The following is a 12,390-nucleotide window of genomic DNA, read 5'->3' on the forward strand; positions in this document are numbered from 1 at the left end:
TTCTCCACCTCCACCTCCACGGGATGAGTCAAGGGAGTTACGTGATGAGGTCAATGCCTTGCGTGAGGAGATCGGTACTCTACGCGATAACGATGGTGCATGGCGTGTGGAGGTGTCAACTTTACGTGGTGAGGTTGCCGCTCTACGTGAGATGATAGTATCGTTGCAGAATGAGGTTCATACTCTACGCAACGAGGTAAGTTTAAGATTTTCCATATTTAACTTAATGATAAATTTACTCGTAATTTCACTTAGATTGCTTAGTAAATTTATTCGGTTGCTGCCAATTCTACTAAACTGTGTATTCTTTAACACTGTGAAATAGTATTTGTCTTTGTTTTGTCTTTTGGTTGAAAGTAAATTTGTTCAGTTGCTGCCAATTCTGCTAAACTGTGTATTCTTTAACACTGTGAAATAGTATTTGTCTTTGTTTGTCTTTTGGTTGAAAGTAAATTTGTTCGGTTGCTGCCAATTCTGCTAAACTATGTATTCTTTAACACTGTGAAATAGTATTTGTCTTTGTTTTGTCTTTTGGTTGAAAGTAAATTTGTTCGGTTGCTGCCAATTCTGCTAAACTGTGTATTCTTTAACACTGTGAAATAGTATTTGTCTTTGTTTTGTCTTTTGGTTGAAAGTAAATTTGTTCGGTTGCTGCCAATTCTGCTAAACTGTGTATTCTTTAACACTGTGAAATAGTATTTGTCTTTGTTTTGTCTTTTGGTTGAAGTAATGCAATCCATTCAAGTTTCAATTTGCAGAAGAAGAAATAGTTTACTTTCGCAACACGAAACTTAAAATCGCAACGCGAAACCAAAATCGCAACGCGAAATGAAAATCGCAACGACAGAATCGCAACGCGAAACCAAAATCGCAACGACAAGATCGCAACGCGAAACCAAAATCGCATTGCGATTTTCATTTCGCGTTGCGATTCTTTCGTTGCGATTTTCATTTCGCGTTGTGATTTTGGTTTCGCGTTGCGATTTTAAGTTTCGTGTTGCGAAAGTAAACTATTTCTTCTTCTGTAAATTGAAACTTGTGGTCCTCTCGTATGCTTGGCGTTGGAGCGTTTGACGACGGGAAGCATCAAGTATCTACCTCCCACCGATAGAGATAGAGCTGCAGTAGGCTTGTGGTTTCGGCATTATATGGCTAAATCGATATATACGAGACGCTGCCTACCTGCATCCGCGTTATAAAAATGTCCATAAACAATTGGTAAGTTTATATACTTTTGGTTTGAAAATGTTTGGTTAAGTACTTGGAATTCAATAATTTGCTGTTTGTAGGTTTTAGATGTGTAGAAAGTGTTGTTTGAGCAAATGTTTGGTTTCTGCAGGTTAATCTCAGAAGTGAACTGCGTGAAAATGATGTATGGCTGCAAAAGTTGATTCAATAGTTTAATTGATTATTTTTTGATTGTTTAATTGATTTGTAAAAGTTGATTCAATAGTAGATGATCGGAAATAAGAATTATTGCTTATTTTTTGATTGTTTAATTGATTTGTAAAAGATGATTTGTAAAAGTTGATTTGTGTAATTGATGCGAACATAATTCTTATTTGTGCTTGTTTAATTGATTGAAATGTAATGGTTGATTTTGTTGATTTCAATCTGCATTATGTTGAAGGCAAAAATGACTATCGCAATGCGAAATGAAAATCGCAATGCGAAATGAAAATCGCAACGAGAGAATCGCAATGCGAAATGAAAATCGCAATGCGGAAATGAAAATCGCAACGAGAGAATCGCAATGCGTTTATAATTTCGCATTGCGATTCTCTCGTTGTGATTTTCATTTCGCATTGCGATTTTCATTTCGCATTGCGATTCTCTCGTTGCGATTTTCATTTCGCATTGCGATTCTCTCGTTGCGATTTTCATTTCGCATTGTGATTTTCATTTCGCATTGCGATTCTCTCGTTGCGATTTTCATTTCCGCATTGCGATTTTCATGTTGGGATTTTCATTTCGCATTGCGATTCTCTCATTGCGATTGTAATTTCCGTGTTGCGATAGTCAAATGCATTCCTAATAGTGATAACAACTGAATAACAAGAGTTGGTTAAGTCAAAATGGTTGGCCTGAGTCATTAATTCAACTGAAAATGTTAAAAGTTCACACATAAAATCCACATAATACAACGTTTGCATTTAAAAATCACCTAAGTTAACAGTCCCAAAAGGTGAAGCCAATTGTGATTGGGATTTTAAAGATGATTGCCTTTTGCTTGACACCATAGGAACTTTGGATTTTGATGAGGATCCATATTTTGGTAGAGGAAAAGATGATTTTGATGGCACTGGTGATCCACATGTCAACCTTGTATGACCACTTTCCTTGCACCGACTACATGTCGATCTCTTCTTCTCTTCACCCTTAGACGGTATACGATCGTGACTTTTTGGTCGGCCAGGTAGCCTTCTGTCCATGGCTGGTGGCAAAACTGTTTGTAAGTCATCTGGTATGTCCCACTCAGAAGGATGTGGAATAGGGTAGACAATCTCGGCATAAGTCTGTCGATAAACTTCTGTAGTGTAGCAATCCATAGCGTATGCGCTTGAATCATCTTGGTTTAAATGAAGAGCAACTTTTATAACATGGCCACACGAATAACCAGATGTTTGCCATTTCATACAACTACACGTCTTTGCATTTAGATCGACTAGCCCATTTAAGTTATTATCCAGTACTTGAAACAAAGTGTTTGAACATGGTTCAACTCTCCATGACGTTGACTTCACAACACGTTTCGTTATCTTTTTTTTCAGTCCATGGTGTAACATGATGTTCCAATGTTCCTGTAAATTTAAATAAGCAATACTTAGTAAAATATATAAATATGATAAGTTACGAATTCAAAGAAATAATACCTGCATGGTTTCTTTTCTTGTAGTACCACTGTTGAATAGAGGCTCGAAAAAACTCCATTAACATAGTAATGGGTAATTTCCGGGAATGACGACTTAGAGCGTTGATTGATTCTGCACTATTAGACGTCATGAAACCATATCTTGCTCCAAGTTGATGTACTCTTGACCATCTTTCAAACCCGACATCTTCTAGTGTTTGAGCACACTGAGGCAAAACACGTCTTAAACAATTTATATGCTTATTGAAATCCACTTCCCGATAAGCTTTTACAGCCTTACAGTATGTCCATTTGTGCTTTTTTATACCAGCAGACCTTGATTTTAGATTTCTATACAAATGAACACCACAAAGTCCATGAAAAGTATCTGGGAAACACCTTCTAACAGCGTTGTCAATGAGTTTGCCCTATCGGATATGATTGTCAGATTGCTAATAGGACCTATGCAATCCTAAGATGCCCCATAAACCATGTCCATGAATCAGAGGTTTCAGATTTGCCAACCCCGTAAGCTATTGGCAATATCCCATTGTTAGCATCCATGGCTACTGCTAATAAGTTTACTCCAAGGTATCGACCTTTCAAATGTGCTCCGTCAACTATAATAACTGGGCGCATGCAAGTAATAAACGAACGAATCTACAAAATAATATACACAAGAAATATAATCATTTAAATGTGAAATGCATGTAACTAACAAAAATGAGTCAACAAAATTATATTGATTTACTAACCGTAGCACCAATGGCGATAAACAGCAACTCAAAGCGTCCATCTCTATCTGTTTTGATATGAGTTACCGACCCAGGATTTTTCAGCTTTAAATTGTGACAATAAGCCGGCAGTTGGGCAAACGATGCTTCTGGCGACCCCCTCAACAATTCCAAGGCATAACATTTGGCTCTCCAAGCTTGAGAATATGATATACTAATCTTGAACCGAGCATTCATGTCAGTCATAATTTCATGTCCCCGATATACCCTGCCATTCAAAACATTAACTCAGCCAGAAAACCACCCAACACCTTTTTGTTTGCCTGTCTATGGTGAGGAAAAACTTGGGTTCTTGAACATGTATGTTTATCAATAAAAGTCCTAACTTGAAACATTTTGCAATCTTTTATTCTCTTTGCAATCATACGCCACATACAGTTTTTGTCAATCATACACCTTGTTTCGAAACGATCTTTGCTTGATTTGTTAACTTTTAGTTGATAGCCATCTTCCACACATTTCGTATATAAAGCTATCTTCAAGTCTTCCTTTGTATCAAAACAATCATCTTTCTTGATACGAATAACTTTTGTGTAACAATCAACTGCTTTCTTTATCAACTCTTCTTCCGGTATCTGAAGTAATTCTGGCATATTCCAGTTATACGCCCGTGGCATTTTCTTTTCTTCGGGGACTTTTTCTTCTTCTTTTTCTTCTTCAGGATTATATGAATTACAGAATGGATGTTCAACATGTTCATTCACAGCCGTAACTTCCTCCTTATTATCATCAACAATACATTCTTCGGCAACGGCTGTTTCATCATCAAAATTCGGGTATTGACCAATATCAATATCATTACACGCATGGTCTGTTTCTTCTTCTGAAACATCATCAAAATCCGTGTATTGACCAATATCAAAGTCCGGATATTGACCAAGACCAAATTTCGAATACTGACTAGTACTCACAATTTTTTCTGTTGGCTCATCATCGTCTAACTGGTCAATACGAAAACCGGAATTTGGTGCTGAAAGTTGATTGGGATTTGGATTAGAGAAAGGTTGTGGGTTTTGAGAAAAACTTAGTTGATTACTACCCGCTACTGACCCAACAATACTACTTCTAGGTTCAACAACATACAATGTAACATCATCTTGTGAAACACTAATGTAAGCAATGAATCGTTCAACATCTTCATTGTCGGTTAACAAATAAACTTTACCATTTCTCTGATAAGATAGCCTAAATCCACTTAGGGGCTCTAAATTCAATTTATTTGAAACACGTAGCATTAGAGTTTCATAAGTTAACTTTTGTAAAGACAATTTTAGTTGAAGATTCATGGGTAAAGGCATATATTGTAAAACACCATGAACATTATCCCATGACCCTCCAAAACACAAATCTATCCAAACATGATCAACATTAGATGATTTCATGGTTGTAAATTAATTTACTAAACAGACGAGCTGCGAAACTAAACCTGTTGCCGGATTGGGAAGGATGTCGTTGGATATAGGAACGGATGTCGCCGGAGAGAGTGATAGATGGAGATGGAATGAGTTGCGATTTAGGGATTTAGTTTATGATTTCAGTGTTATATACCCAAAATTCCAGTGTTGTGATTTACAGATTCTCGTTGCGATTTACGGATTATCGTTGCGATTTACAGATTCTCGTTGCGATTTACGGATTATCGTTGCGATTTACAGATTCTCGTTGCGATTTACGGATTATCGTTGCGATTTACGGATACGCGTTGCGATATACGGATACGCATTGCGATTTACCCATACGCGTTGCGATTTACGGATACACGTTGCGATTTACGGATACGCGTTGCGATTTATGTGTTCGCGTTGCGATTTTAATATTCGCGTTGCGATTTTGGAAAATCGCAATGCGAATTTGTACTATCGCATTGCGATTTTCAAGAATCGCGTTGCGATTTTGGAAACTGATTTGCGATTCTGGGGATCGCGTTGCGATTTTTATTTCGCGTTGCGATTTTGTTGGTCATTTTGACAAATCCAAAAAAAGTTGGTTAAAATCGTATATTATAACTTTTTTTTGTCACTGAGGCGATTTTCTCTTTATTTAATCTATTAGGCATCTCCGTTTATATTTTAGGATCTATGATATTTTTTACAGTGTTATTGGAGCTCGTCACTTTAAAGTAATGAGTTCTAACAAAAAAATAGTTTTTATTAAAACTCGACACCTCAAGGTGACGAGTTTCAATAAATTATATATTTTTTATTAAAATCTATTACATCGAGATAAAATGTTAAAATAAAAAAAATTATTAAAATTCATCACCTCGACGTGACGAGTTTCATGTCACTGTAAAAAATACTATTCCAAAATAAATTTTTACTTACCCTATTAAGTTAAATAAAAAATCCATATACCTCACGGGGCTAATTTTACCCCCATCATCACCTCTCTTCTTTCGTCGCAACAAAGTACTGCACATATCTATACCTATTCTTAAATATAGTTAATAAAGCAAAGAGAAGATTCGAAAACAAAATAAACAAATAAAAAGACCTATCAATTGTAAACAATTTGTTTTATTGAATCCATAATTTTCTCTAGGTCAATTTGAATTCTAAATTTTTATTATTGTTAAAATATAATTTTATTATTATATAGATTTTTAAAATTTATAATTTTAGAACGAATAAATTAAAATTTTATCATTTTAAATGATTAAAATATAATTTTATTATTGACTTCTGATTTTATTAATTTAGACGAGCCACGGCCCCTAGATTCGCATCTGCATTAAAATAGAAAAATTCAATCGGTGCAAAAATATCGTAATACCATGCAAAACATTACTAGATAATAATACAGTACCAGTATGGCATAAAAATACAGAAAAATATAAATTTATTTTCTATTAAGAATATTTTTTTATTAAACTTTAAAATTATATATGATTTATTATGATAGTATATTTAACATTCAATGATAAAAAACACATTTAATTAAAATTATTTATAACTAAAATAAAATACAAATAATTTCGATAATATTTGAACTAAAAACCTAATAATTTTCCGCATAAGATTTAATCATTCAAATCAATTATTATTTTTAACTGAAAATACTTTACAAAAATGTTTTTGAAACGCACAATTAATTAGATATATTTTTATCTTCTAATAATATTATTTAATAAATAATTAGTTTTATATATTAATTTTATAAAAAAACTATAATTAAATAAAAATGTCCATTTTTTAAGAGAATGAAAACCAAATTCCATCCATCACTTCAAAAGTATTTGTTTTCGTCAGTACTTTCTACATTATTTAGGAAATTCTAAAATATAATTTATTAATTTAAAATTACAAACAATATATAGAAATAAGTTGTAATTGAAATTTTTATTATAAGCCTAAACTTTTAGGTAAGACAAATCAATTTTTTAGGTTATACATGTTATAACTGAAAATACTATCTTTTTCATAATATTTTCAATTATAAATCTTAAATTCTCTTAATATAACATTTCGATTATAACTCAAAATGTTATAAATTTATATCACTTTTTATATTAAATATGATAATATTATAATTTAAAATCATCTTCAATTAATCTTAAATTAAATTATCATATATACAACAAAACTACTCATATTATCTACACAATACGTATGTGAGTTCTGTGATGGAAAAGAGAGATTGTCCTTTTTTATGATGAAATATCTTGGCAATGATGGACATGATAGACACGACCTCATCAAATCTTAATAAGATTTGGTAATGCCCCTTATCCACTCATTCCAACTCAAGGCTTTTCAACAAACTCTTTGATGCGTTGATGACATATGTATACTTTCATTTATCAGATATAGTAAATTACACAAATAGTCATTAATTCTTAAAGTATTTATATTCTAATCACTAAATTTAAAAATATATAATACAATTGTTAAATTTTTAAACCGCTTTCATTATCATTAAATTTTTTTAATGTTAGACGTTAAAATATATTCAATATTTTTCATCTTTTTATCACGTTACTCTCCTTTGTTTCTTCAGTTCCCTCCAACACCATTCATCTTTTTTATCATTCAATAGTTTGCATTATTTAGAATGTAGAGAAAAAAAAAATCATTCTTGCATACTGCAAGTTAGTTTGTTTAATGGAGGCAACGATTTGAATAACACCGGCAGTGATGACACTAATTATTCGAGCACTTTTCAATTATGAAGAAGATAAATAGTGTCGATGGAATTAGAAGAAATAGAGGAGGATAACTTGATAAAGAAGATGAACAAGGTTGAAATACACTTTAATATTTTCTTAACGGACGTTGATGTCAATTTTCAATGATTGCATTATAAATTTTAAAAATTGGTGACCAAAATGTAAGTGCACTCAAAACTTGGTGACTATTTTTATAGTTTACCCTATCAAATACCCTCTATCTCTGGAGATTTGATTGAGAGAACCCCAAAAACTTTTGAATATCTTAAAAGAGATAAGCAAAGGACCATGCTAGGTGTTGAACCTGAACGTGAGACAATTCAAGCTATGTAAACTTGTCAGTTTTACTTGAAGGATGACATTTGTTTCAAATTCACGTGAAGAGATGCAGTTTTGTAGTTTTGAGTGGAGACTGTAAGCACGTGATAAAAGCAGAATTATGTAGGATGCAAGTTGTGTAGGTAGGTACAATTAGCTGGACTCGATCTTCAATCTGAATACACCAGACATGATACAAGGTCCTAGCGTGGCCATCATTGGAACGTCAAGCTAAAATACATTGATGAATCTTTTGGAGTCTTTCTTAAAGTACAAAACATATGTCAACTCCTTTTTATCTTTTCTATATCTTAATAAGTGGACTATATTTTCTTGGGTCACCATATATTTAATAAGTGGACTATATTTTTTTCTTTTTAATTTGCATCAATGCCAAATATATGGTGGAATTTATATTATTTGTATATATAACCAAATAAGTATCGTCTTATCAATCGAGACGGCGTCGAATTAAAATTTAAAAAATTTAAACGAAAAAAAGGTTAAATGACCGAAAACATACAGAGAAAATGTGTCATAAAGGAAAAATGATTAGAAACTAAAAAAGAAAAATAAATATGCAATATACAAAAGTAAATGAAAAACAAGAAATACAAACAGTCGACAATCAATACCAAAACTGATATCGGTGCCCGTCAATCAAAATTACAAAAAAAAGTTTAGAGAAAAAAGTGAAACGACTAATCCTTCTTCTTGTTTCAAACTTAGATTATTTATTCTTTCAATATTTAATCATAATTTGTTTAGTAAATCATTTAGGTTTATTGTGCTTCACTCTTAATATTACTAATATCAAATATTAAAACTCATAGTTTATTGTGCAGAGAAAGGTTTCGACATAAAGTAATACTATATTATACATCTTACGAGAAGTATATAGATTATCTCCCTCGTGGTCATTGAAGTTTTTGAATTTGTACTATTTGTAAAATCGTGAATATAACAGGTTAAAAAATGTTATCGTCGACTAAAATAAGTAATGTTTTTTTAATTGAGTTGTTAAAAGTTTGATATCCCTTAAATAAATTATTTTAAATCTTATAAATAGTTATATAAAAAATATTATAAATACAAATATAAAAGTTAAAAGAAGTTTCACTTCATTCGAGTAGATCCTTGCTCAACTTCAAAATACACGGGTCCGAATATAAAAGAGGTAAATTATGTATTTACTCATTTAATTATTTATTTGATTTTGTTTTAATTATTTAATTTTTTTAAATCATATTTAATGATATGTTTTAGTTATGTTTAGGTCACTCGTAGTTTAAAAATAAATGGGGTTGACGTGCCATCATAAAATAATGTCACATTATAATTGAATTTTTTTTATCATGTTAACAAATGTTTTAGTTTTTAATGATGAGTGATAAAAAAAGAACCAAAACGTATCATTATATATGATTTAAAAAGAATAGATGGATGACCAAAATAAAACCACAAAAAAATTGAATGACTAAATACATAATTTACCCTATAATCAATACTGAAAGTGTTAAATAATAGGAACTTCTTAAAATTGTAATATAACATCAGTATTAGAATAAAGCAACAAATAACTTTTACCGCATCACAGCTTCGCTTAGAAAGATACGGTAGGCCAAGACAAAACACACAACGTGTAGGCCCAAACATGCACGTACATTGTGGTACATATAAAATGGAGTAATCTTTTGAATTTACGGTAATACTCCTTTATTATATTACTTAATCATCACTCACAATATTATTATGTTATGATAAATTTTTAAATTTCGTTAAAATATTTGATCAAAATTATACTACTTTTATTTGTATTTATTTAATGAAGGGGTTAAAATTAAGTGAATTGATGATTATCGTTGAGCCGTTTTGGCAAATTCAGATCAGCAGCTTCCTCTATCCATGAAAAAAAAAGGACATGACCAGTTGACCACCACCTTCTAGTATACGTTGTTCTTATTACAGATTTTACTAGCCGAAATCTTGGCCTCAACTTAACTGTCCTATATTTCATCTCTTTATATTTCATTGATTTCATGCTTCATTAATTGTCCACCAACTACTCATTATCATCCATTCCTCAATGGCTAACCTTGCGTCTAACCTTCACCCATGGTGGCTGCTGCCTGTTTCCTTCTTGTTAGTCTCAAATATTCACCACTGTGTCAATGCAGAACCTCAGGTTCCCTGCTACTTCATATTTGGGGATTCCTTATCGGATAGTGGAAACAATAACAACCTCGCAACGACGGCCAAAGTAAATTATTCGCCCTACGGGATTGATTTTCCTAAAGGACCCACCGGAAGGTTTACTAATGGCCGAACCATGCAGGATATCATTGGTTTGTCTTCCCTTCACTCTGTTCTGTTTACAAAATACTAAGTAGTAATTGTTTGGTGCTGCAGTATATACCATTTACTCAGCTACCACCATAATTCAACAAGTATTAATATCATAATGATATGTACAATGACAGTTCAACTACTGGGTTTTCAAGAATTTATTCCTCCTTTTGCTACTTCAAAAGGCCGACAGATTCTCAAAGGTGTAAATTATGCATCTGGCTCGTCAGGAATTCTCAATGAAAGTGGACAACAACTGGTAATTATCTATTGTATCTGCAGCATTTATTGTTCACGAAAATAACGATAATTTTACACGTTGCAAGAGTGTGTTATCATTTTACCATTAAAAAACGCCGGCTGCTAATTGAGCCAGCCGACGTTAAAAAGCTAAAAGCTTTGAACCGGGAATTTTGTTCAGTTGATTCATGTAATCTTCCCACAAAAGTTGATATCAGGTAAATCTGGAATTTCAGTGTTTGCAACCATTTTCCTATTCCGTTTGTTGGATCTATTGTCCAGAAAGAAAGTTAAGAGTGTTTTTTTTTCAATCTTTAAAATGTGCAGGGCGATCGAGTATGCATGAACAAGCAGCTAAGCAATCACCAAAGTGTAATATCAACAATTGCTAAATTGTTGGGAAAACGTTCAGCTTCAAAGCTTCTAAGGAAGTGCATATATGCTGTTCAAATCGGCAGCAATGACTACATCAACAACTATTTCAAGCCAGAGGTGTACAATACCAGCCGCCTATTCTCTCCAGAGCAATATGCTGCATATCTCATTGAACAATATTCACGTCAATTAAAGGTTGCAGAAACATAACGGACTTGGATTGTGTTATGCTAAAACTTTATCCACCTACGTTAAAATCTTGAAGGGTTTAAATTGCTTCCTTGCTTTTCATTTTCTTATGACCAGACTCTGTACAATAACGGAGCAAGGAAGCTTGCGGTGTTTGGAGTTGGTTCCATAGGGTGCACTCCAAATGCGATGGTAATACATGGAACAGATAGTTCTACCTGCGTGGAAAAATTGAACAATGCTGCTCAACTTTTCAATGAGAGGCTTATATCGCTAGTTGATGAACTGAATACCAACTTACGCGACGCTAAATTTACATATCTAAATCCTACAGGAGCAACCTCTACAAAAGCCCTCGGTAATATCAGAAAAAGAACATAACATTGCAACTTTGTTCATTTATAGAATGGAAAGTTAATGCAAGTGTTTTTTTTGTGTGTGTGTGTGTTTCCAGGTTTTACAGTGATAAATGCTGGGTGCTGCAGAATAGGGAGTGATGGAGAGCTTTGCCTCCCGGGTTCAGAGCCATGTGGTGACCGAAGTAAGTATGTGTTTTGGGACGCAGTCCACACTTCGGATGCATGGAATGAGATCATCGCAGAGGAGGCTTATGGTGCTGAATCTAGTGGCCAAGCTTATCCCCTTAATATTAACAAAATGGCACAACTGCATATCAACAACGATGCCGATGAAGATATTTGTGGCCACTGTGTAATCTGATTCACTCTATTTTATTAGTTTGAATCATTGTAATGTGTTTAGCCCCTCGTCTTAAAATTAAATAAATGAACTGTTTAGTTCTGGCAGGGAAGAGAATATTATCCTCTCTTAGGTTTTGTTTTGCTTGCCCGGTAAGCCCTCGGGTTGTGCTCAACTGTTTAATTTGACCTGCACGCATGAAAAAGAAAAATGTCCTCTCCCATAACTTCAACAAGGTGATTGAAGAATGTTATCCTTCCTATATTAACTTACCGAAATTATCAGTTTTTTGTCAGGTAAGATCTTCGGATTAATCCCTATTTGCTGAAGCCTCTACAGAACCTTCACTCTTTGGGCACGAGTTTTTAAGACAACTATAATTCTTAGACAAAATTTTTAACATATAAACGTGA

At 33.1% G+C, this 12,390-nt stretch overlaps 1 protein-coding gene across 1 annotated transcript; it reads left to right on the plus strand.

Annotated features, from left to right (window-relative positions):
- Nucleotides 1-6,328: 6,328 nt before the first annotated feature.
- On the plus strand, nucleotides 6,329-12,094 carry LOC120219161 (GDSL esterase/lipase At1g29670-like). The gene is made up of 6 exons (XM_039216034.1): nucleotides 6,329-6,340; nucleotides 10,208-10,473; nucleotides 10,609-10,733; nucleotides 11,042-11,284; nucleotides 11,396-11,636; nucleotides 11,733-12,094. The coding sequence occupies exons 2-6, from the start codon at nucleotides 10,215-10,217 to the stop codon at nucleotides 11,996-11,998; spliced, it is 1,134 nt and encodes a 377-aa protein (XP_039071965.1). The 5' UTR covers nucleotides 6,329-6,340; nucleotides 10,208-10,214; the 3' UTR covers nucleotides 11,999-12,094.
- Nucleotides 12,095-12,390: the final 296 nt, after the last annotated feature.

The sequence above is a fragment of the Hibiscus syriacus genome, unplaced genomic scaffold (assembly GCF_006381635.1).
Source record: "Hibiscus syriacus cultivar Baekdansim isolate YM2019G1 unplaced genomic scaffold, ASM638163v2 tig00110204_pilon, whole genome shotgun sequence".
Classification (NCBI taxonomy): Eukaryota; Viridiplantae; Streptophyta; class Magnoliopsida; order Malvales; family Malvaceae; genus Hibiscus; species Hibiscus syriacus.

Bases quoted from the DNA above. Each gene is read 5' to 3' on its own strand.
- LOC120219161 (XM_039216034.1), top strand. From the start codon at position 10,215: ATGGCTAACCTTGCGTCTAACCTTCACCCATGGTGGCTGCTGCCTGTT. The intron at 10,474-10,608 runs GTTTGTCTTCCC...GTACAATGACAG, and splicing joins AACCATGCAGGATATCATTG to TTCAACTACTGGGTTTTCAA. The intron at 11,637-11,732 runs GTAATATCAGAA...GTGTGTTTCCAG, and splicing joins AACCTCTACAAAAGCCCTCG to GTTTTACAGTGATAAATGCT.